The 22,916-nt window shown below is 42.2% G+C and overlaps 1 protein-coding gene across 1 annotated transcript in view; it reads left to right on the top strand.

Annotated features, from left to right (window-relative positions):
- Nucleotides 1-22,916, top strand: part of nbas (NBAS subunit of NRZ tethering complex) — a 151,866-nt gene that overhangs the window by 39,442 nt on the left and 89,508 nt on the right. The window contains 11 exon segments of the mRNA XM_054618448.1: nt 2,896-3,081; nt 5,130-5,303; nt 5,991-6,124; nt 9,057-9,119; nt 10,974-11,096; nt 11,194-11,296; nt 11,554-11,631; nt 11,779-11,933; nt 16,018-16,130; nt 18,500-18,613; nt 21,715-21,828. Coding sequence (XP_054474423.1) covers nt 2,896-3,081; nt 5,130-5,303; nt 5,991-6,124; nt 9,057-9,119; nt 10,974-11,096; nt 11,194-11,296; nt 11,554-11,631; nt 11,779-11,933; nt 16,018-16,130; nt 18,500-18,613; nt 21,715-21,828 — 1,357 coding nt within the window.

Raw genomic sequence — 22,916 nt, forward strand, 5'->3', positions numbered from 1 at the left:
AAGGGAATTTGGGAGTCCATTGCTCATTTTTTGAAGACAACTGGGGAAAACGTGCCTTTCATCATCCACTCGCAGAGAAAGAAAGAGAGACTGATTGTGTGTAAAAGGAAGGGAGTCTCGGTTTATCTCCCAGAATCACACCAGCTCTCCTTTCATTCCCTCACTCGTTCCTTTTTAATTTGACCTCATCTCCTTTTTCTTCTCTCACACATTACTCCAGGAACGTCCCAAACTCTCACGCCTCTTGCTTCACACTCGCATAGATGCAACAGAGGGAGACATTGGAGCAGCTCTTCTGCCACTTGCCGGGTGTTTTTTTCCCCCCTCTCCTTCCCCGCCCTCCTTACTTTTTCATCTCATTTGTTCTCTCTTGTTTGCGACCCCCCCGCTCATCCCATCATCTGGCCGTGTTTATGCTTGGAAGAGCGTTTTAATGGAGGAAAATGGGGTTTGATTAAAAGGAGCCACATCAGAGGAAGCTGGAGTGTTTCAAAACCAATCACAGAGCGGCAGGAAGCGTAGCACTGAATGGGAAGACTGACAAGATGATTCAGAGAGCGAGAGAGGGCGAGAGAGAGAGTGAGAGATGGGTTTGAAAAAGCAGAGAATGGAAGCACAACAAAAGGAATGAAAAAGAAGAAAAAAAGGAGATAAATGCCGGGCCAATGCAACATCCCATGTTGGGTCAGATTGCATTACAAACACAAAAATAGGTGAGGACAGGACGGTGAGGTAAAAGTGGAAAAGCAATATCATGGAAAGAATTGTCTGTGGGAACGAAAATGACCCGTTAAAAGGGGGTGAAGAGGGTATAAATAAAGGATATTAAAGACAAGTGTTGTTTGGAACACTGTAGGTAACAGAATGACCCAAAATTACAGGGTGGCTCTGTGGAAAGCAGACAGACAGAGAGGAGACAGGCTTACAGGGAAGGCAAAGGGCCAGACTTGGAGTTCAAATGAAGGCCAGTCGTTGTGACTGTTACAGCATTCTTGCAAGAGGGTGGGAAGAGTGAGGAAAAAACTGAGCAGAGCTGAGGAGAAAATGATGTTTGGGAGAAAGGGCCGATTATAGGACAGGCAGGAGAGACAAAGACGGACCAAATTGAGTTGGGAAATTAAACTGAGATGGCACAGAGAGAGTGATGAGGTGGTGAGTTGTGTTACCCAGCGCAGAGAGAATGATGAGGTGGTGGGCGCGCAGATGAGGTTGTAATTAAAAAGTGTGATATTTTTTTTAACATCTGAATTGTCTGCGGGTAGCTGGGAATCTCTCTCCGGAGGGGCAGAGAAAGAGAGCGAGGGGTGGAGGGAGCAGGGAGGATCTTTACTCACAGTTAGATCAATAGACTTCTCTCTCTTGTTGTATCTAATTGCTCCGGCTCTGACTCAAGGTGATTTGGGTTTCTCTCTCCTTCCGTGCGTGTGCGCCTTTTACAAATGAGTGCGCGCATGAATATATTCAGCGAGAAAATGCGTTGAGATCCGGCGAAGCTGACAAGGCCGCAGACCCCGTGCATGTGCTCGTGCACGAGCAAGATGCTGCACTAACCGCTGTGCCAAAGGGCTTTCCTTCTCTAAAAGGTGGAGAGAAAGCAATCATCACTACAGGGCCCAGCGGCATCTGCTATTGATTGGCCAGCAGCCACAGGTGGCTGAGCATCGATTGGCCGGCCAGCGTATAGGTGGTCGGATATCGATCGGTTGCTCTTCTGGAGGGAATTTCATCGACCGGAGTGGCAGGAAGCCCAAATCTTCTCCCGTTTTATTGTCCAGAAACTAATGATTGGATATTAGTGATGACTGACTGGTATTATTTAGTCCCGGATTAGTTGGGATGGTGTTGTTTTTGTTCACGTCCCAGTTCAGTGACCTCGGCAACAGCTATTCAATGACATGTCAACATGCTCTAAACAGTGTCTTTATTCACCCGCTGCACACATTACTCTGATCGGGTTAACTGGATTGTAACGAGGCATGAAGATGGATCGCAAAAGGTACAAGTACCTGTATATAGAAATACAGGTTTGGAGTTTGCTTTGCTAAAGTTTTGTAACGAGATTCGTGGTCCCCAGAGGATGAATCCTACTGACTTTGGTGATCTGACCTTAAAGGTCTAGTGTGATATGGTGGCATCCAGTAGTGAGGTTGCTGATGCAACTAGCTGAAACTTCTACCGTGTGTCAAGCGTGTAGGAAAACTATGGGCGTTGACACAAAAATGCGAATGGCGAGAGAATTCACTTCATATATAGATATAAATTAATAAAACCATTCTTATTTTCAGGGGATTTTACACTGAGTATAACATACTTATTTTAAATATTTTCCATTTCTGACAATAGATTCCCCTAAATGCTACACACGCTACCTTCTGAAAGTTTACTTTTCCTTTTTTTTTTGCAAAATGTCATTTCTAAATCTGACAAAGATTTCCATTTTGCCCAGAGGATGACTTACTTTGGCGATGATCTGCTCTTTAATCCACCAGCAAGTCGAAGTTTTCATATATCAAGTGCAAAACTCTACATCAGTACGACGGATTGGCAACATTGTGGTACATTCATGGTCTTTGTGAACTTTTATGGTTCCCCTTCTTTTCATCTAGCCCCATCATCACTTCACATTTTCAATTTGTCCAATTAATTGCTTTATCTATCATATAACAGTTTACTGAACCACTAGCTTGGCTGTAGGCTCTTAGTCCTGCTAGTCACATAAAACCCCTCAGTATAAGACACAAAAAAGAGTAAGTAGACGATCGCATGGCGCTTTCTCTTAAGAGAAAACCATAATAATTAACAAGATAAAGCCACTTATGCTTATGATGTAGATGCTGCACACTAACTGTTAAGACAGAGCATCCTCCCTCATCAGCACTTCTTTGTCTCCATCAGGTGGACTGCGCCCTGTCGCTGGTGCGTCTGGCGAAGGAGCGGGAGATCCCGGAGCTGGAGCTCTTGTGCGATGACTTGGTCACCATGGAAACACTCGTGTATGAGACATCATGTGAATTGAGTCTGACACTTAAAGATTTGCAGCAGCTAAGTGACATCGACAAGCTCCACCTGCTCATGAAAAATGTAAGTGGCCTATTTTGTATTTCATATTTTCACTAGAAGGATTTATTTTTCCATAATATTTTTAGGGAATCGGGTATTTGTTTGAATTTGTATTCTTCGTGTCATTAAATAAATGACGGAAGTCTGATTAAATGATTTTCACAGTGTTGTATTTACTAGGTATGTGCAAGCAATATCTTGATGTAGGCATCTGACATCATCAAGCCACAAAAATAAAATATACACGATCAAAACAGGATGTCATGGAGATGTCATTGTGCTTAATACAGTCTTTTGCATCTTCACGTTTATTGAAAGACATTTCTTTAAAAATATCTTCACTGTTTTTTTTTTAACAATGCATTCTCTGCTGACAAAAATATTGCTCTTTGTTATATGTGCATTTCCCAGCATGTTGCTTTTTGTCTAGTTCACAGTGTGTGGGTTGTTCACTGTCAGCAAAAAAATAAGAATAATCCATTTCCCTGCAATTACATTTCATTTTAATGTCCCATAGTGAAGTAACTGTTATCCATTACTGTAGCTAAAATGAATATGATGTATGTAATTGAACCCTTGAGTAGCCAACAAAGCAAATACAAAAACATACATAATGGAAAAATGTATTATTAACCATCTCACTGTAAATCAGTTGGTTTTAAACTCCTGAAATCCCTGACATCAGACAGTACAAACTTTGCATCCAACAGCGGCGAGAGAGCCATGAGAGCCAGTGTGTAGTAGGTACTACAGTTACAAGTCCCCTTGGAGTACATAATATGAGCTGTCCTCTAAATTGTAGCTAATAAATGCCAGCTTTAGCCTGTGAGGACCACTGCCAGTAGGATCTGCCATACAGGCAGGCAGCCAGCAAATGTTGTTGACTGCACTAACACATGCTGTTTGACTGGTACTCCCTTTGTGTGTGTGTGTGTGTGTGTGTGTGTGTGTGTGTGTGTGTGTGTGTGTGTGTGTGTGTGTGTGTGTGTGTGTGTGTGTGTGTGTGTGTGTGTGTGTGTGTGTGTGTGTGTGTGTGTGTGTGTGTGTGTGTGTGTGTGTCTTCACCAATCTCGCCTAGATTAAATGTCCCCCATTGCCTGCGTCTGATGTCTTTCTTTATCAGAGACACGGTACGGCAAAGTGAAATGGTTGCGTGTGGGTGTGCAAGTTAGCATCTACCGTATGAATATTTTGTAAATCACATTTTTTTCCCCCTGTGGTCTCTCTCTCTAATCTGTGAATCCTGAGTCAGAGCTGTCACAAGGTGGGTGCGGGGGTCCGGCACGAACTCGACATGCACCTGCTCAGATCGCAGCACAACCCACGTGCTGCAGCGATTATAGTTCAAGTTCAGATTTAATTGCGTGGCACGATTTTATGGAAATGCAGCCTTAAGTACTTTGCACTGTTCTTACATAAATCTATACATGAACAAGACAATGAAGGCAGCAACACATAACAGGAACAAGCATATAACTTCTGGAAAACTTTACTCTCGACAAAAGGTTTGCTAATTTTAGCTGACATATGCAACTGAGACTGCTGGTTTGACTGTTAATGATACAGAAGATATTTTTGTGCAAAAAAACCCCATCTTATATGAAGTATAATTCTCCCAAGTTTGTTTCTATAGATCACAACTTTTGTGTGGGAAGTTGTTTACGCCTCTTTCTGGCCCCTTTTTTATGCGTATGCAATGGTTATGAATACGGTTTATACCCGATGCTTGCTTTGTTGCTTTCTGTGAACCTCTGCAGTTGTACAAACTACTTTTCCAAAGTAATTCACAGCAAAAATTCATACATCACCTACGACAATTTCCAAAATGTGTGTTGCAAAAGAAGATGAAGAAGAACAGTAATAAAGCAGTGGCCAAGTTAGCCCTGACCTTGGATCAGAGGAGTTAAACTTCCTTATTTTTTCCTATGTGTGTAAATAATAGTATTCTGGAATAAGAGTTTAGAACATGGAACAGTAGATATGGGTGTGTAAGGCACCCCGTTCATATCCATTTTAATATGCTGCATGAACTTTGCCTTTAAACTACATGTCTCTTTCTCTCTCAACAGTCCGGCCCAGAGCGCTACGTGAAAGACTCCTTCCAGTGGATGGTGCCGTTCCTGCACCGCTGTGAGGGGCAGAGAGAGGGCGCCGCTAAAGCTCTGCTCAGAGAGTACCTGGTCAGCCTGGCCCAGCGAGACCTCAGCATGCCCCTCATCATCTTCCAGCACTCCAAACCTGATGCAAGTATCCAAACACACACACACACACACACACACACACACACACACACACAAAACACACACACACACACACACACACACACAAATACAAGTGTCGGGGGGAGGCGTCACACTCGGGTAACCATGACATACACACACACCACGAGTCTGGCTGTTTGTGCCGTGTCAGGGCCGGTGTCGTATCCCTGCGCTGTAAATGTTATATTTATGACCCCATAAGGACACAGCCAAGGACATGTCTCCTGGCTATTAGAAAACATGCAGCGCAGACACACACACACACACACACACACACACACACACACACACACACACACACACACACACACACACACATACACAGAGGGAAGAAAATACTCAAATTGATACAGTACCCCAGGGTGTATGTTCAGAAAGACTACAGGGTCAGTCATGCCTCGATACACACATACTGACCTCTCCTCTCCTCCTCTCCTCTCCTCTCTCCTCTCCTCTCTCTACCTCCTATCCTCTCTCCTCCTCCTCTCTCCTCTCTCTCTCTCCTCTCCTCCTCTCTCCCTCTCCTCTCTCTCTCCTCTCCTCTCCCTCTCCTCTCCTCCTCTCCTCTCTCCTCCTCTCTCCTATCTCCTCTCCCTCTCCTATCTCCTCTCCTCTCTCCTCTCTCTCTCTCTCATCTCTTCTCCTCTCCCCCCTTCTCCTCTACTCCAGTGCCAGCAAAAGATCATCGGGGACCCTGACCAGCTGATGGCGGTCGCCCTGGAGTGCATCTACAGCTGCGAGAGAGACGACCAGCTCAGCCTCTGTTATGACATCCTGGAGTGTCTGCCGCAGAGGGGCTACGGGTCAGACACACACACACACACACACACACACACACACACACACACACACACACACACACACACACACACACACACACACACACACACACACACACACACACACACACACACACACACACACACACACACACACTATCATGGAGCCATGCATGTTTACCCATATGCACACACACAATCAAACAGATTTATTTATTGTAAATCATGATATAAAGATGGTTGAAGCAGTCCCCTATTGCCTCATACACAACAATATACATCGGTTCAACCCCTCCCACCTCCTTCCCCTTCCTTCCACCTTCCTCTCTCCCAGGAGCCATCAATAAACCTAACTACCACCTCTGTTTCTGCCTCCCTCCCTTTGCACCTTTTCTTTGCCACCTTCTCACTCTCTTTCATGCTTAACTCTGACTCCAAAGAGCCATCAGTTAGCCGAGCTACAGTCCATACAGTATTTCCTGCCACCTGCTATAGCTGTCTTTGCCTCCCTCTCTCTCTCTCTCTCTCTTCTGTAGCAGATTTATTTCATATGGCAAGAGGGCCTGTCCTTTAAGTCTCCCACGAGGATGTGTAGGTATGCAGTGCATTTGAAGGAAAGTGAGTGATACGGTAGTAAAAGACTGAAAGGTAGAAAGCAAGGGTAGAAAAAAAATTGTTGATAGAATGGTCCTGTAGAGTGTCTGAGTACTTTGAATGAATTAAAATGACTCATTCCTAGATGGGTTAGCCCTCCTGTGTGCACCTTAATTGCAAAATTGAATCACTACCAAGGGGTGCTTTCTTTTCTTTTTTTTTGACAGCAATGAAGCAACCATACTTTTTCAAAAACAGCATCTTTTGCCCTTTTCAACCGGCTCACATAGCTCACTTTGGCTGTGCTGCTGGTCTGTGCTGTGATTTTTATGCTTTTCCACTGCACATTCGCAGCAGGGGATAACTGCAATGCAACAAGATATTATGGTACGGCTCGGGAGCAGTGAGACGCTCTCTACCAAGGTGCATTGTTGTACTAAACAAGTCTAAGACTAAACGAGCCTTGGTGTCTTAGTTCTATTGTTAATGTTAATGCAAACTTTATTTAAACACTAAACAAACTTCCCAGGGTCACTTTTTTATTTAGATTTATATAAATATAAGTATATATATATATATATATATATATATATATATATATATATTATAAAAAATATATAATTATATATATATTTATAAAAAATACACATGTATATATATATTTATGAAAATATATATTTATAAAAATATATATTTATAAAATAAATATATATATATATTAATAAAAATATATATTTATAAAAATATAAAAAATAGACATATTTATATAAATATATATATAAAAGAAAATATATATATATATATTTTTTATTTTTTTTCTTTGCAAATTTTGCAATCTCAGAAGCATAATGTCCATCCAGAAACAATGTCTCCGTACAAATAATCCACTGATCTCTCTGATTTCCTCAGAACTACTCGCTACCAAAGAAATAGACCACATGTCTACTGGAGACAATGAACAATTCTTGTCTGCTTCATGCGTTTTTTAAGAGTTCAGATAGATAAAGAGCTCTTTGGAAGAGGTGGCAGACATGAGAACAGAGGTGGAAATGCGTTACAATGTTTTCACTGATCTGATTCAATTCCACGGAGGAAGTGCAATTTGTTTCACAGAACACATTTATAGACTCAGATATGGCAGTTTCATGTGCGGTTTCAGATACATCCTGTGTTAGATGTCTTAAGTCACAGTTGAGCCGGTTACTCCACCAAAACAGGCACAAAGGTCAAAGTATTCAGTGTTATTAGGACGTATTCTCTTAACAGTCATTTAATAATGCAGATTAGCAGTTGAGCTTATTAACTACTCAAAATGTGGTTTTATTGTACAGATATTTGAGTGTATATAATACTCCCACATGTTTCTCTCTAAATCAGCACATTTCATACGAAGCATTTCACTTTTCCAGACAGGCTTCCTTTCTGCAGTGTTTGGATTAGCAATACTGCAAGGCTCTACTGTATATGCAATGCCTTCAGCTCCACACGTCTCCCAGGAGTGATTTCTCTGACTTACTAATCTCCCCCAAATTGCCATCCCAGCGTAGAATATTACAGAGTTGCGAAGCTAGGAGAGAGAAACCATGACTTAGTAGTTTCAACCCAATTTTCAGCTTTTTTTCATTTTATTTTTTTGTGAGACAGCTTAATTAGGTCTGCTCAGAAGAATGTGATGTGCGTTCACCCTAAGAGAGTGGGAAATGCGAAAATGTGCAGAGGGATTAGATGGTGAGGGAGGGAGGGAAATGGAATGAGGGAGAAAGGGATATTAAAAAAAGGGGGAAGAGCAGGAGGTGGAGCAGCATAAGAGAAATGGATTGAGAGGTCAGGATTTTTGCGTTTGTGAAAATAGAGAGATAAAATGCTCACAGAAAACAGACACACCCACTTACTGGTTCACTGACACACACACACACACACACTGACGCACACACAGAAGGTTGTTTCATCAGGGTCAGTACTCTAGTGGGGGACAGACCAGCCTGACCCAGAATTCTTTCGCCTCCAGGCAAAGCATCATGGGGTTTTATTTTTAGTGGGGAATCGGTACAACCTCACAGTGGTAGGCCACACACACACACACACACACACACACACACACACACACACACACACACACACACACACACACACACACACACACACACACACACACACACACACACACACACACACATACAGTACACTGTACTCGTTTTAAATACCCACACAGGCATACACGTACACACACTGAGCACACACTTTATTTTGCAAAAGAAATGTTCTACTTTTTACTTGTTCTTTTTCGATGACGTGAACACAAAGTAACCCGTGCTTTTTGTTTGTGCATGTGTGTGTTTTTTTTTTTTTTATCGTCCCACAGACCAGACACGGACATCACAGCGTCTCTCCACGATCAGGTGGACAAACTTGAGAAGCATCTCAGGTAAGACGACACACTTGCACCATCTTTTTTCTTCAGGAGAGTCGTCCCATCTTCCTCATTCGTCTCCTCCCGTCCACCCAGTTCATATCAGAGCTTTTTTTCCAAACATAAGCTAGTTTCAGGAGCTGGGAATTGAATATCTTTGGGTACTCACGGTTGGAACAAAACGAGAGTTCACTGGGGCTCTCGGTCCATGGATCACTGCTCATATCTGTTAGCGAGGCATTAAAAGTGTCGAGGAGGAGCCCATCAGTTTGGTGATTAGCGCTGCATTGCTTGGGAAATATTCACTTTGTAGCCATGCTTATTACTTCCCTCCCCCATTATGGGCTTGATGGAAAACATCAACGAGGAGACTGCAAACACAAGGACACACAATCACAATCACACACACACACACACACACACACACACACACACACACACACACACACACACACACACACACACACACACACACACACACACACTCGATATCAAAGCACCTCTGTCTGTCTCATGGTATTCAAACAGCCTCAGGCATTTTTCTCTGTTACAGGTTAAAATCACCTACAAGTTGATCCCTCTCCCTCTCTCTCTCTCTCTCTCACTCTCTTATTCTCCCTCTCTCCCTCCTCCACCCCTCCCCTCAGGATGAACTTCCAAACACAGAGAAGTTTGGAGGAGGAAGGAAGGAGGATAAGGATGAAGGCAGGGGGAGGGTGGGAGCCTGAAGGGAATGCGAATATAGATGATGAGGATGAGGAGGAGGATGAGGAAGCAACAACAGGAAAAGCCTGCGTTGGCCTTTTCAGACAAATATCCACACGTTTACACGCAGACACACACAAGCATGTACAAACGCACCCCGAGGACTCTGGAAAGTGAATTCATGTATATTGTTTAAAGCTGAAACATTGTGACTCACACACACACACACACACACACACACACACACACACACACACACACACACACACACACACACACACACACACACACACACACACACACACACACTTACCCAGAAGAATCAGGCAGTAAATGCGATGTGTCTGCTCATTGAGCGCCTCCAGAATAAAAGCTGTTTTCAGATGCTGCCGCTACCACTTGCTGGCACATTAATATGTGCACAGGGAACATGGAGACACTCCCACACAGACAATCACACAGCGAATATATATATATATATACACACACACACACACACACACACACACACACACACACACGTTTATATCAAGGCTTGTTGTTTCTCTCTATCTTTTGCTCACGTACACACACAGTCACCTGTTTACTATGGTAATAAGTTGCAGCAGAGAGAGAACATCTGTAGAAGCACGACCCTGTTGAGACTCGGGGGTGCCATGCTAATCCCACGCCGACACACACATACACAAACACATGCACACACACTATCTCCCTTGGTCATATGTGTCTGCCAGCATCGAAATGCCCCTAGACAAACACACGCTTCCAAAGAGGTGCTGTCTTGTTTGCTTGCAGTTCAACATGCTCTTGCTCCACACTTTCTAATCTGCAGCGCGGCTTGCACATGACTGTCTACTGCCAAAAATAACGAACACCTTAGAGCGTACACATCTTCTGTCTTTCTCATCTGTACTCTGACTTATATTTTTTTTATTTTTTTTTTTACCCAAGTTTCTTTTTTTGGCATTTCCTTCTGTGATACCTACCGCTGCCAATCACCCCGTCTTCTTCTTCTACTCAAAGAACGTGTTGATTAATGTGACTTGTAACTGTTTTGTCAGATATTATTGCATGTTTTCTGTATTTTCTATGATTACATTAGTGGTTACCTACTCTATGAGACAAGCGTTAATAAATGTGTGTGTTTGTGCTCTTACTTCATAGTGTGGTGGAGGTTCTGGAGAAACACGGCCTGCAGAAGCCCATTTCGTATGTGAGAAACAGCCAGAGCAGTGAAGAGGAAGCGCACCAGCTAATGGTCAAACTGTGCCGCCACACCGGTCGCAAGTACGAACTCATAAAGACACAACACAGACACTTTAAATCACAAATGTCCGTCAAGATCCCTCGACCATACCTAACATTTTTATATGCATGTGTCCAGAATTCCTCCAGTGAGTGAGACAGTGTGGAGAGGTCTAATTCAGGACCTGCTCGACATGCAGCAGAATGTCTACACCTGTCTAAAGCCGGAGACATGTCACCAGGTAAAAAAAGAAAAAAAACAGCAAAAGAAGATGACACGGAATAATCAGAGTTATGCTAAATTGGGTTGTTAAAAGAGCGAAAGCTGTAATTCAAAGTGACAAAGTGCAGAATTCGCTCCTTGAATGACACTTTGCTCCATAATTGACACAATGAGCGGTGTGTTTCCAGCAGAACCACTGAATTCAGACTTCTACAGCGCTCGGCTAAACGCCATCTCTCCCTGCATAATCTCCCCTCTCCTCCCTGACTGCTGCAGGTCTTTGTCGAGTCCCTGCTGTGTTCCAGCCGTGTGGAGAACGTACGCCTGGCAGGGCAGCTCATGCACTGCTCCAAGGTATATTAAACATGACTCGCGACTCCACTTCACATTCACACCGCACATCGGGGTCTCTCTATATATATCAAATGTATTAAGCCAACACGAAATGAATTCTAATGCTACAGTCTCACTGATCTCTAAATGTTATATTCATGTTTCCAGGTCAGCCAGGATGTTCCTGTCAGTTTGTCTTTCCGGGGTAAAGGTTACGCTCTGAAGGTGTCATACGACAGCAGCTTGGAATTAGTGTTGGCTGCTGCCAGAGAGTACTTCAACTCATCCACAACGTTAACAGACCCCTGCATGGGCCTGGCCAGGTGAGGAGGACATTTTCAATAGTCATTTTTGCCAATTCTTACTTATTTACGAGGATGATTCATATTTAGTTTGTTATATCTTAGAGTGAAGATGAATTCCAAACAATAATTCGTTAAAGTTATGGGTTTGATTTAATTTCCAACCAACTTTGTACAAGTGTTTGTGTGCTATCTGAGATGTTGACCTTTGCTTGTTGTTTTGTGCTAGCATGACTGCTTTTATTTAATTTCTTATAGGACGTTGCATGAAGTTTATACCAAATGTGTATTTGAGTGGGAGTGCATTTATGTCAGTTGCTGGTTTCCGATCTCAGAGGGGGGGGCTGGTGGACGTCTAACCTTACCGTCTGTTCCTAGTGGGGAAGTGGGACAGCAATTGGGTCGTCATTCATTTATAGAAACTCGTGCAGAGGCCCCCCTCCACACATTTGGACATCATCATCCATTGTAACACTCCCACTGAGTGTGCACGTGAATCTGTGTGTGTGTTTGCTGCTCGTGAATTTGAGACACGAGTCAGAAAGTAGCGTCTGAACTTGTGCATGTCGCTCTGAAATTAATGGTCCCTACAGACTGGCTGCCTGTGTCCTTTAGATTAAAATAACTGCTCCACAGACACACATTTTATGCCCTATACTAAATACCAAAGACACACATACACACATGCTCGGACAGATACACAAACCACACCTGCCAGTGTCCTGGATGCGGTCGGTGGCACCAGGCAAAGGTTTACACAAGGACAAAAAGATCCCTCCTAAAATAACATGGGAATCCCCTCCAACTACAAAAGTGATCCTGCAGCATCACTCAGGACAGACAGAAGAGAAGCACACTCACACAGACACTGAGAGATGCTCACAGTGGACACAGGCAAAGAAAGAAGCACAAACGCAGTATCAACATGTCCTTAAAAATCTGGGAAAAAAAAAAGGTTTCATATATCATTTGAAGCTTCACTCATCAATACTTTTACATGAACAAGGGATAAAATGACTGGGTATTATGAAAGCTGTCATGCGTAGTGACAAACCCACAGAACATTTTCCCCAAACACTGAGGTGCTTTCTCGCTTTAGCATCTTTTAGCTCATTATTTTGGTTTTAAAGCCCATAACTTTTGTGTTAAAGTTCTGCTTTTTGAAGATGTTTTAGATTAAAAAGAAAACTCTAAATAAACACTGTACACTTCCTGCCCAGCACCAAACAGCTGACAGACAAAGTCAGCGACTAGTGGGTGAACATAGTGGAATGTTTAGTCGCTTAAGAGACAGACATTTTCCTCAAGAGGTGGTGGAGACCAAAAACAGAGCTATATAAAATTTTTGACTTTCATCCAACTATATATTATGGCAAATGTTGTTCTGTGTCTGCTTGATGTGTAAGGCATATGTTAGCTAACATGCAATATGTTTGTGCTAAAGTAGCAGTATGTTACTGTTTTTGTTTAGCCGCTTGCGCTGACCCTTGCGTTTGCTCAAATTGTTGCATTCCGGAAACACATTATAGTTTTTTCCAATAATATAAAATGGGAGTATTTGTAATTCGAGGTTTTGTTAAGCTACTTATTGAGTTGATCCCAGAAAGGTTGACCTACATGCATGTCGTTATCAGAACTCAATAGGTCAATACAACGTGCATGCAAACATGTTTTTCATTCTTTTTACTTTCATATTTGTTTTGACGTTTTTAACTTTGCGTTTAGCCTCTTCATCTTTTGTTGTTTAAACTTAATCCCAGAGTCAAGGACTTTCAATTATATTGTAGATATATGTGAAAGTAATCAAAATGTCCTGGGTGTAGCTTTTTAAGACTTTCAGGTACTTTGGGGAGAAAGACGATCATGATTATGCAAGAAAAATTGAAATATGCCCAAATGGGGTGATTAATTTTGTTGCTGGTTGTCTCAGCTTGTCTTCTGAAAATGTGTTTGAGTCACAAAAAATTGTTTTTGTGACTGAAACTCTTTGCCTTTGTTTTGACCAGACCAAAGGAAAGGTCTCGGCTATGGTGTTCCACTTGTTTTCTCCTGTGTGTCTGTTAAACAAAAAGTGGTTTCCTGCAAAATCCAGAATACACGCTGCAAAGCACATCATGACTCTTGAAACCAAAATAGATTTTTTTTTTTTTCACCATTGTCTTTTCTAAGGCAGTCTCGGTGCACAAACACAGACTCACACACACACACACACACACACACACACACACACACACACACACACACACACACACACACACACACACACACACACACACACACACACACACAGGCCTGCAGACACTTCAGAGCACAAGTACATAATCAACATGCCCTCTTTCTGTCTCTCATCCTCCCATCCACAGACATTTTTTTCTGCTCTCATTTGCCAGGACAAACCTCTTGTTCCTGGCAAGAACACCAGCCATGCTCAAAGAGTGAAACAGCCGCTGAGTGTTTTGCCGAGTGTGTGTGCTATAATCGGTTAACGATATCGATTCGACATGTTTTGAAGATGTATGTTTGGGATTGCTTTGATTACGCGGATAAGGATTCTGAGATGCCCAAACACTACGAGTGTTAAAGAAAACAGTTTTTTCTTCGTTGAATACACACTCCAAGGACAAATTTCCTCCTCAGTACTTAACTGACACTGACGTCAGAGCTCCTCTCTAAGCTGTTGCTTTATGTGGGATTTATTTATTTGTAAATTAATCAATCCGGTTTTTTTTCGCTCTTCTCTCTCAAGCTTTGCAGTATTTTGCTTTTGCTGTATAATTGCTTGATGAAAAACCAAGAAATTGAGAGTGTGTACTCTCATCTCAAGCAGGCACCACACACACTCACACACACACACACACACTCACTCACTCACTCAGTGTACTGGTACATATGCTAAGTGATGTGCTACATAATCCTATTAAAGGTAATGAGTGTTGATTGTGCTAGAAGACTAAATCTCCCCTGTTGTAGTTCTGTCAAATGAGTCTAGACTTTGTAAATAAATCCATTCGAGCAGTCTCACTATGTTTCTGATCATGCATAATAAGCATTTATTGCTAAGACTTTGAAAGTGTATTATAATATTATAAGATTATAATAGTTTTCCATAAGTTTTTATTTCATTTTAGTTTTGACTTTTAATTTTCTTTTTAATTGAGTTTCAGTTTTCAGTGTTTCAGTTTTTCAGATCTTTCTTTTTTTTTTATATATATATATATATATATTTTTTTTTTTTTTTTTACAGTATTTTTAGTTTGTTGGGGCCAGGTATAATATATGTACCTTTATACAAAATACATTCTTTAGTTTGATCTCCATTAGCTGCCACTAAGGTAGCAGCTACTGGAGTCCACACATTCTACGAATTATACTGGTAATGTGTTTTTTAGGAGTCTTGCCTCACTGGGTGCTTCAATGATCATCATTGGTAACTTCATCCACATGGTGATTGCTCCGTACATAAAAGGGTCTATACTCCAGCTGTTTTAGGTTTTTTGTTTGACCAGAAAACCTACTAGCCTGCCTGGTAGTGTGACTATGTTGGTCTCTCACATACTACCAACAACTTGGTTGTTTATTATAATAGATGTTCATCTAGAAACTCATTAGATTGCTCTACTCTGAGCCATGAGAGACGGGTCTGCATTCTCTCTGCACTCTGCCTCACACTTGACAGACAGGGCAGTGTGAACCTTGCAGCTTCATTCGGAGCTATTTGGAGCTGAGACAGATCTTTTTTGGCTGCACCCGACCAGACTGCTGATCAGCAATCAAGGTCAGATAAAAACTTGCAAAAAAAGGGGATATAATACGTACATTTCTAGTTCTAAAGGTGCTGGGAGGCAGATATGTTGCCACGCTAGCTGTTTTCCTCTGTTTTTAAGCCTTTTTGCTAAGCTAAGCTAAGCTAAGCTAATGGGCTGCTGCATGAGAGTGGTATCAATCAGTTGAACATTTGCTGTTAACTTACCTCACTGTCCTGCAAATGAGTCTGAATTTCCGACTTCCTCTTCTGGATCCTGCGAGATCATCTGATTGGTACGGATTATTATATCTGATTGGTAGACATGTGTCTCTGTTTTAACTGGTTGTTGTTTCTTATCAGGTCGTGTCTCCAGCTGATCACAGACTGTCCTCCGACCATCCAGGAGGAACTGGACCTCATCAGTGCCCTCAGCCAACTGGAAGACTTCAACGCCAGCATCCTCCCTCTGCAAGGTACCGCTCAATATGTGCTCCAAGCAACCTCAAGTGTGCTTGAACGTGTTGTCTGTGCAGTATTTATATATTCAAGTGCTCTTAGTTCACAGGCATGTAGAGGATGTAAGGACGCCGTCCACCCCGCCTCCCTCACCCATATATACCAAACAACCTGTCTCCCTCCCTGCTGTCTGTCCCTTCATCCCTCTATATGTCACTTCTTCTTGCCACTATATCTAAATACGTATATGGTTATTTATGGATCAACTGTTGTGCAAACAACATCTGCCTGATGGCCTAATTAGGATTAAAGTGCTCGGTCTCGGCGTGTGTGCTCTCTTCTCCTACACTCACACACGTCTGTCTTATTCCGTATTTGTGCTCCATCTGTAAAGCTGGCCAATCAGTATTCACCTCCACGCTCTTCGTTTCTCTCTTTTCTGGCTCCACATCGGCTCCCTATCGCAGCAGTTTCCAGCCTTGGCTCCCTGTTAAAGGAAACTGTGGAGCCAGAATGAGCCAGCTCGGCCCCTCACCGCCTCACCTCTGAACCGAGGTGTTGTTTGCCTCCGAGGCCTGTGCTCTCTTCCCCCTTTTGCCCTCATCAAACTGAGCTGCCAGCATATAAACCACTGTGACAGAGAGAGCCATAAACTGCCATCCCTCTCACCCTCTTTCACTTTCTCCCCTTTCTCTCTTTCACCATCACACATTCCTTTTTTCTTTCTTTTTCCACTGTTTTTCCACTGCTCCCTTACCCTCACCTCTCTTTCTCCTCACTCCCTGCTGTCTACTTGCATTATTTTTTCACTGCCCGCTTATCCTTACCTGAGAGACTAAGTGAGAACAGGAGAGAGAATTTAGGAAGAAAGTACAGTATGAGAGGAAAGTAATGATAGGAAACTGCAATAAAGGGCAGAAACATAGAAAGATAAAGAGGTGTAGTAAAAGGAAATCTCTCCAGTTACTACATTTTTGTGTTGTATGGGTTTTTGTCTCAGTGATTATTGTCTTTTTCAAAGTCAAGGCTCCACGGCTCTGTGCTGCCTGCAGAGCCCTCATGCCGTTTTATGTACTGACTCAAGGACACATGCACAAACACTCTCCATACACAAAACTACACATCATATATTTTTTTCTTTAAAGAAAAAGCCAAATCCCTTTAAGTTTGCACACTCACACACAGATTAACATGCACCAGTATGAAGTGAAACGATTCCAGCATAGGTAATCCATTTTAGGCTGTCTCCCCCCCCACATCGTGCCTTAGGTGAAGCTTCATACGCAACACCCCCCCTCCCAGAATTCCCTCTGGGCCTCGCCCAAAGTGATGCCGAGCCACAAAGATTCTCAGCAGGGTGCAAGGAAGGCTCAGAGGCCTGTCGAGGCACCATGCAAGCTATTTCTCAGGTTTTCAGAAAAAACCTCAGAAAAAAACCCAACATGAAAATGGATTTTTGGCAGTTTTCGTTTAATTCAAACTACGAAAAAGTTTAAAGCCTCTCTAGAACTTCACTACAATCCTGGTGATAGAGTAAGAACTTATTATGCAACATAGTAACGGCCACATCAAATGCAAACTGTAAATGTCAAACAATTGCATCTCAAATCTTCAAGAATTTAGTCCTACAGTAGTTTCTGAATTTTTCTGGATATGTTTGAAGTTTTATTAACACTGTGGAGTTTAAAGAAAGTCATGGACGCCACTGTTATGAAACAAATTGTGGTACTACTTACAGTATAACAGGAAACATGGACTGTGGTTGACAAGATTATATTGTTATTGTGTAACATTATTTAACAAAGTACTCTGATATTTGCTTCAAAGTAGAGCTGGACCAATGTATCGCCATGGAGATTATACAATATCAGCCAATATCACCTATCAATGATATATTGACATACATAGTCATATATTTATAGATACATAGGCAAAAAAAAGGCTTTTCATTTATTTTCATTGCATTCAACCTTGATGTTTTTTGTTGTGTATATATTTTGTTCTCATTTAACCTAATGATTATTTTCATGAGTAATTGGTCTATCAAATGTCAGCAAAAAGTGAAAAATGACAGTTCCTGTGAGTCAAACGTCTCGTCTGTGACGCCATTTTTCTTACGTTATGTGATTAGGCAAACAAACGAAACAAATAAAGCAAACAACAACACCCCATCATCATCATTATTAATAACGTCCAATTAATCATTAGGGCGGGGCTTTACTCTACACAGCATTTTATAATTTTGCAGACCTCACGACAGCAGCTGCATCTATCATTTGCAAGACATCATTTGTATCGTCTGCTGCAACTTTTCCAGATTGAATACACTAATTAGCTAAATATGTTTCACACCCCTCCCCCTCTACCTTCCTTCTCTCCCTCCCAGTGCGCCTGCGATCAGACCGTCTGTCTCTCATCGAAGAATGCATCGCCCACTGCTCCACGGCTTACAAGCAGTCCACTACTCTGCTGAATCTGGCCTCGCTTCTCAGAGTGGCAGGTACTTATGGACTCACACACAAAAAAACACTAATCACATGGTCTTTCTTCCTTCATGTGTATGGGGTTAAAGTTCAATGAACGTTCAGTGATCACGGCTCTCCTCTGGTGACAGTTTCATGGAAAAGCTCATCAGATTAAGTGAGAAAGGACCGCCCACACAAGGCACGGAGACGTACCCCGGCATGCGTGGGTACTTTCAGCGAGGGCACCGACAGTTCTCACACAAAAGGGAAATTCATCTTCATGAGCGGCATTACAGCTTGCAAGCAAAAATCCATATTTAAGCACACACTCACTAGAGGAGCAAGCAAATGTAATTCCCCAGACGCCTCACTTTGTGCGTTCTGTAAACCTCTTTTTCTGCACTTTAGTTTAATGTAGTTATGACAGTCAGGGGCAGGTTCGGTTCTAGGCAATTAAATCAAATCTGTACAACCGTATTTGTAAGGTTATATGTACAGGGTAGATTGAAAGATGTTTTTCTAAATAGCAGCCCATTCATAAATACCACCTAAAATAAGTTAACTTTCTGTTTACTGTTCTTCAACTCTGATAATGTTTACAGACGATTTTATGAGTATTGAGAAAGCTGCATCGTCGACATAAAAAGAAAATAGGAGTTCTTGTTGAGGCTCTTATAAACTCAAAAAAAAAACTTAAAACAAATTTTAGACAGATGCAACAGCTGGTAAAATGTCAAATGTAGCATTTAGCGGGTCTATTGGCAGAAATGGAATATGGTATCAATAAGTAGGTTTCTTTAGTGTATAATAACCTGAAAATAAAAATGTTTTTATTTGCTTTTTTTACCTTAGAATAAGCCATATATATCTTCATAAGGACCGGGTACTATACACGGAGCCGGCCACCCTGTTTTTCACAGTACCACAGAACAGCCAACAAACACTGGCGCTAGCTAGGGCCATTGGCTCTTTCGCAAAGTTCCCCTACACGCTTGGCACACGGGAAGTTTCAGTTGGTTGCAATCTGCAACCTAACTGCAAGATGCCGCTAAATCCTACACACTGGCCTTTTAAAGAGGTCTAGTTTTGGTAGACAGACATCAGTTCTTTAAGTTAAAGTCTCTCTTTCCATCTCTTCATATATAATATCTCTTATTAGTTACTTTAAGCGAAAGCTCTGTACCAGAAAAAATTTAACATCAGTCTGCTTGTGCTATTTCCAAATGGGATTCCCCGATATTAAGTTTATTTTCTTATGTTTTTGTACAAGCTTTCATATCTCCCATTTGGGATTACGGTATCACTGCAAGCACAGACTGCAGCTAGCTGATGAGTCAACACATGGACCTCGAGTGATGTTGGCAGTATTTTGGTTGAGTTTAAATTCCTAGTTAAAATTCATGAAGTCAAAACTAAATAAAATATAAATGTATATATATTTATTTACGAGCCACAGGATGAAATTGACGTGCAGGAAAGTTAAAGATGTCTTCCTGTTACGTCTCATCCTCAAAAATGACATGAACATCCTCCATGTTTGTTTTATCTGTCTGTTCCTCAAGAATATAAGCCCAACTCCTCTGCAACTTTCCGTCGCCCCGTGTGCGTTGCTTTCCCCTCTCTTCTGTCCTCCATCTCTTAACTGGACGCTCGTTCTGTCTTTTCTCTCTGAGGCCTGTCAACCAGCTGAAGGAAACCTGCTAAGCGGCCTTGTGGCATTTCTGTGTCTGTGCTGCTAACATTCAGTCAGCAGGCAGCTCTCCCTATGTGGTTCAGGAAAAAAATAAAAAAGGAGGCAGAGGGAGATGAGAAGAGGAATAAACAAATTTTTAAATAAATAAATGCAGGGGGGAGGCTTTTGAAGGGCCGGCGCTCCGGGGCTCTGTGGTGAATATTTAATGCAGGTATCACCAGCACACCAGTTAAAAGCCCTTTGGGGTTGGTTCCCCGTCTCGGTCCACAGAAATGCTCCATAAATCATTACTGGGCAGAGCTAAGAAGAAAAAAAGTTGTTTTTGTCTGAATGGATCAATGATTATTAAAGTGAATTAAATTGTGCTTACTCAGAAAGGATCCTGGTGATACACTGCAAAGCTTCTGGAGCCTGTCTTGTTGTCACAGCTTATTGAATTGAGTACTTCCAATTTTGTTTTCTGAAGTTTCTCACCTTTTCACCCCACCCTTTGATTGGCCCGTGAACCACAGGAAAAGGCTTCACTTGGTTTCCCAAGATGACTGATTTGCTTGAAATAAATGCCAGAGCATGTCTTGATAAAAGCATTTGGTCTAAAAGAACACTCTCACACACGCACACACACACACACACACACACACACACACACACACACACACACACACACACAATTGCACCTCCTTTATATTGAGGTCTTGACAGCTTTTGAAGACACCCTTTCACCAGTCACCCTGAAAATATTTGGACTCTTTCCCCCTCCCAGTAAACACCACATTTGTATCACTCACTCTGCACACTAACACACACACACACACACACACACACACACACACACACACACACACACACACACACACAGACCACTTCAGCTACATCATATTTCTTCATCTCCACCTGCGTTCTTTGATCTGCAGAGTGCAGGTTTGTTCAGAAGTCCTGCTCCTGCCTATGCCTCTTTTCATCGCCCCGTCCTCTCCCTTTTGTGTACTGAACTCGGACAGAGATCAAAGATTGTCCTGAGCCGATACGTGAATGTTAACAGCGCAACCAATCCCACCAACACTCAGACATCAAACTGAGATATATTCCTTTCTAGCGATTCAGCGAGATGGTACTAATTTAAATATTTCATACTCTCTGTCTGAGATTGAACAGACAGACAAAAATGAATATGTAGTCTCAGGCTCAGTCTGTGGCCCAGCTAATACAGTCAGAGGACCTTATGTGGCAACCTTGAGCCTCTGTGTGTGAGTACAGTCAGAAGGGGATTTAATAAAGAGGGTTATTAAGCCAGATGTGACAAGCAGCGGGATTATGAGATTTGCTGTTCAGCGTGTTAGCTTTGACATCTTGACATTTCTCAAGTTTCGCAAAAGTTTTTAAAAGACACTCGTGCTTGTGTGTTGATGTGTGCTTGAGCGGATTATCTGTCTGTGAATCTAGGTGATGACAAGGACGCGCGAAAAGGACAAGTGCTGACCCTGCTGGCAGAACAAGCTCTCCAGTGTCTGGACTTCAAGGCCTCTTACATCCACTGTCAGGATGTCATGGCCACAGGTATGTAGCTGACATTGGAAAATGAGTGACACAGCAACATATATATATATTTTTTCTTTCTTTCCAATTCTGCTCTTTTTCAACCCTTTGTTGAACAATGAAGTAGCAACAGCTTCACTACCTTTGCTCATAGTAGGGACTTTGTTAGTGAAGGTATCTTTTTTTTTATGGCAAGGAAATGCTGCAGCGCCAATAGACAAATCGTAGTCTATGATCCACTCACATACTCTCCAAGAAGCATCACAATCAGATTAAAGTTTAGCTAGCTCTGCGATCTCTCAGAAAGATAACTGACCATCCAAGAGTGCTGTAATGCCGAAAACCTATTTCTTTAGTTTAGTAATAATAGTTAGTTAAGCATTTATTAAAGATGTGACGAATTGGGATAGATGCGTGATCAGAAGCAAATCGTAACAGTTTGCTATCTAGCTGGTCAATACCAGCACGACCCCCGGACTTTAAGTTGGTGCCTGTAATGGTTTGTCTTACGGTCTCGAACGCTTGAGCATGACTCACTTTGGGCTTCTATCATCTCTCCCAGCGATGTAACAATACCATCCCAATCGAGACCGCCTGCTCCTCAGAGTTTCCCTAAAGGGATTCAAAGTGGTTGCCGCTATAATGATATTTTGTCTGACCCCGTTTCGTGTTACGCCACATAAGAATCCAAGCGAATAGAATTTGGTTGAGTTTTCCCACAGTGCTGAGTAACGGGAGATAGTGTGTGGACGAGAAAAAAGGTGTCTGGTAGAAAGAGGAGGTGTAATCAGATAAGCACCGGTGTTCTCTGTCTGCGAACACAGTGGGAGTAATTGAATCTGTTTGTGGGAATGAAGTCAGGCTGGCGTGTTGCTTTTTGACTGTGATGAAGCCGGGAAGAAATGTAGCAACGTTATTACAATGTGTCGCTTTCTTCAAGGGAAAACTGGTTTCAGACTTAAATGTGTATCAGGAAGGTTGCACTTTATTGTGTCATTATTATCTCTGCATTATATCCTCTGCATTGTTTCTTTACAGCAATTTCTTAGAATTCGTACAGGTTGTATGTGTGTGTGCTCTACTTCTTAATGCCAGGGTCTTCTATCTAA

This window comes from Anoplopoma fimbria, chromosome 18 (genome assembly GCF_027596085.1).
Source record: "Anoplopoma fimbria isolate UVic2021 breed Golden Eagle Sablefish chromosome 18, Afim_UVic_2022, whole genome shotgun sequence".
Classification (NCBI taxonomy): domain Eukaryota; kingdom Metazoa; phylum Chordata; class Actinopteri; order Perciformes; family Anoplopomatidae; genus Anoplopoma; species Anoplopoma fimbria.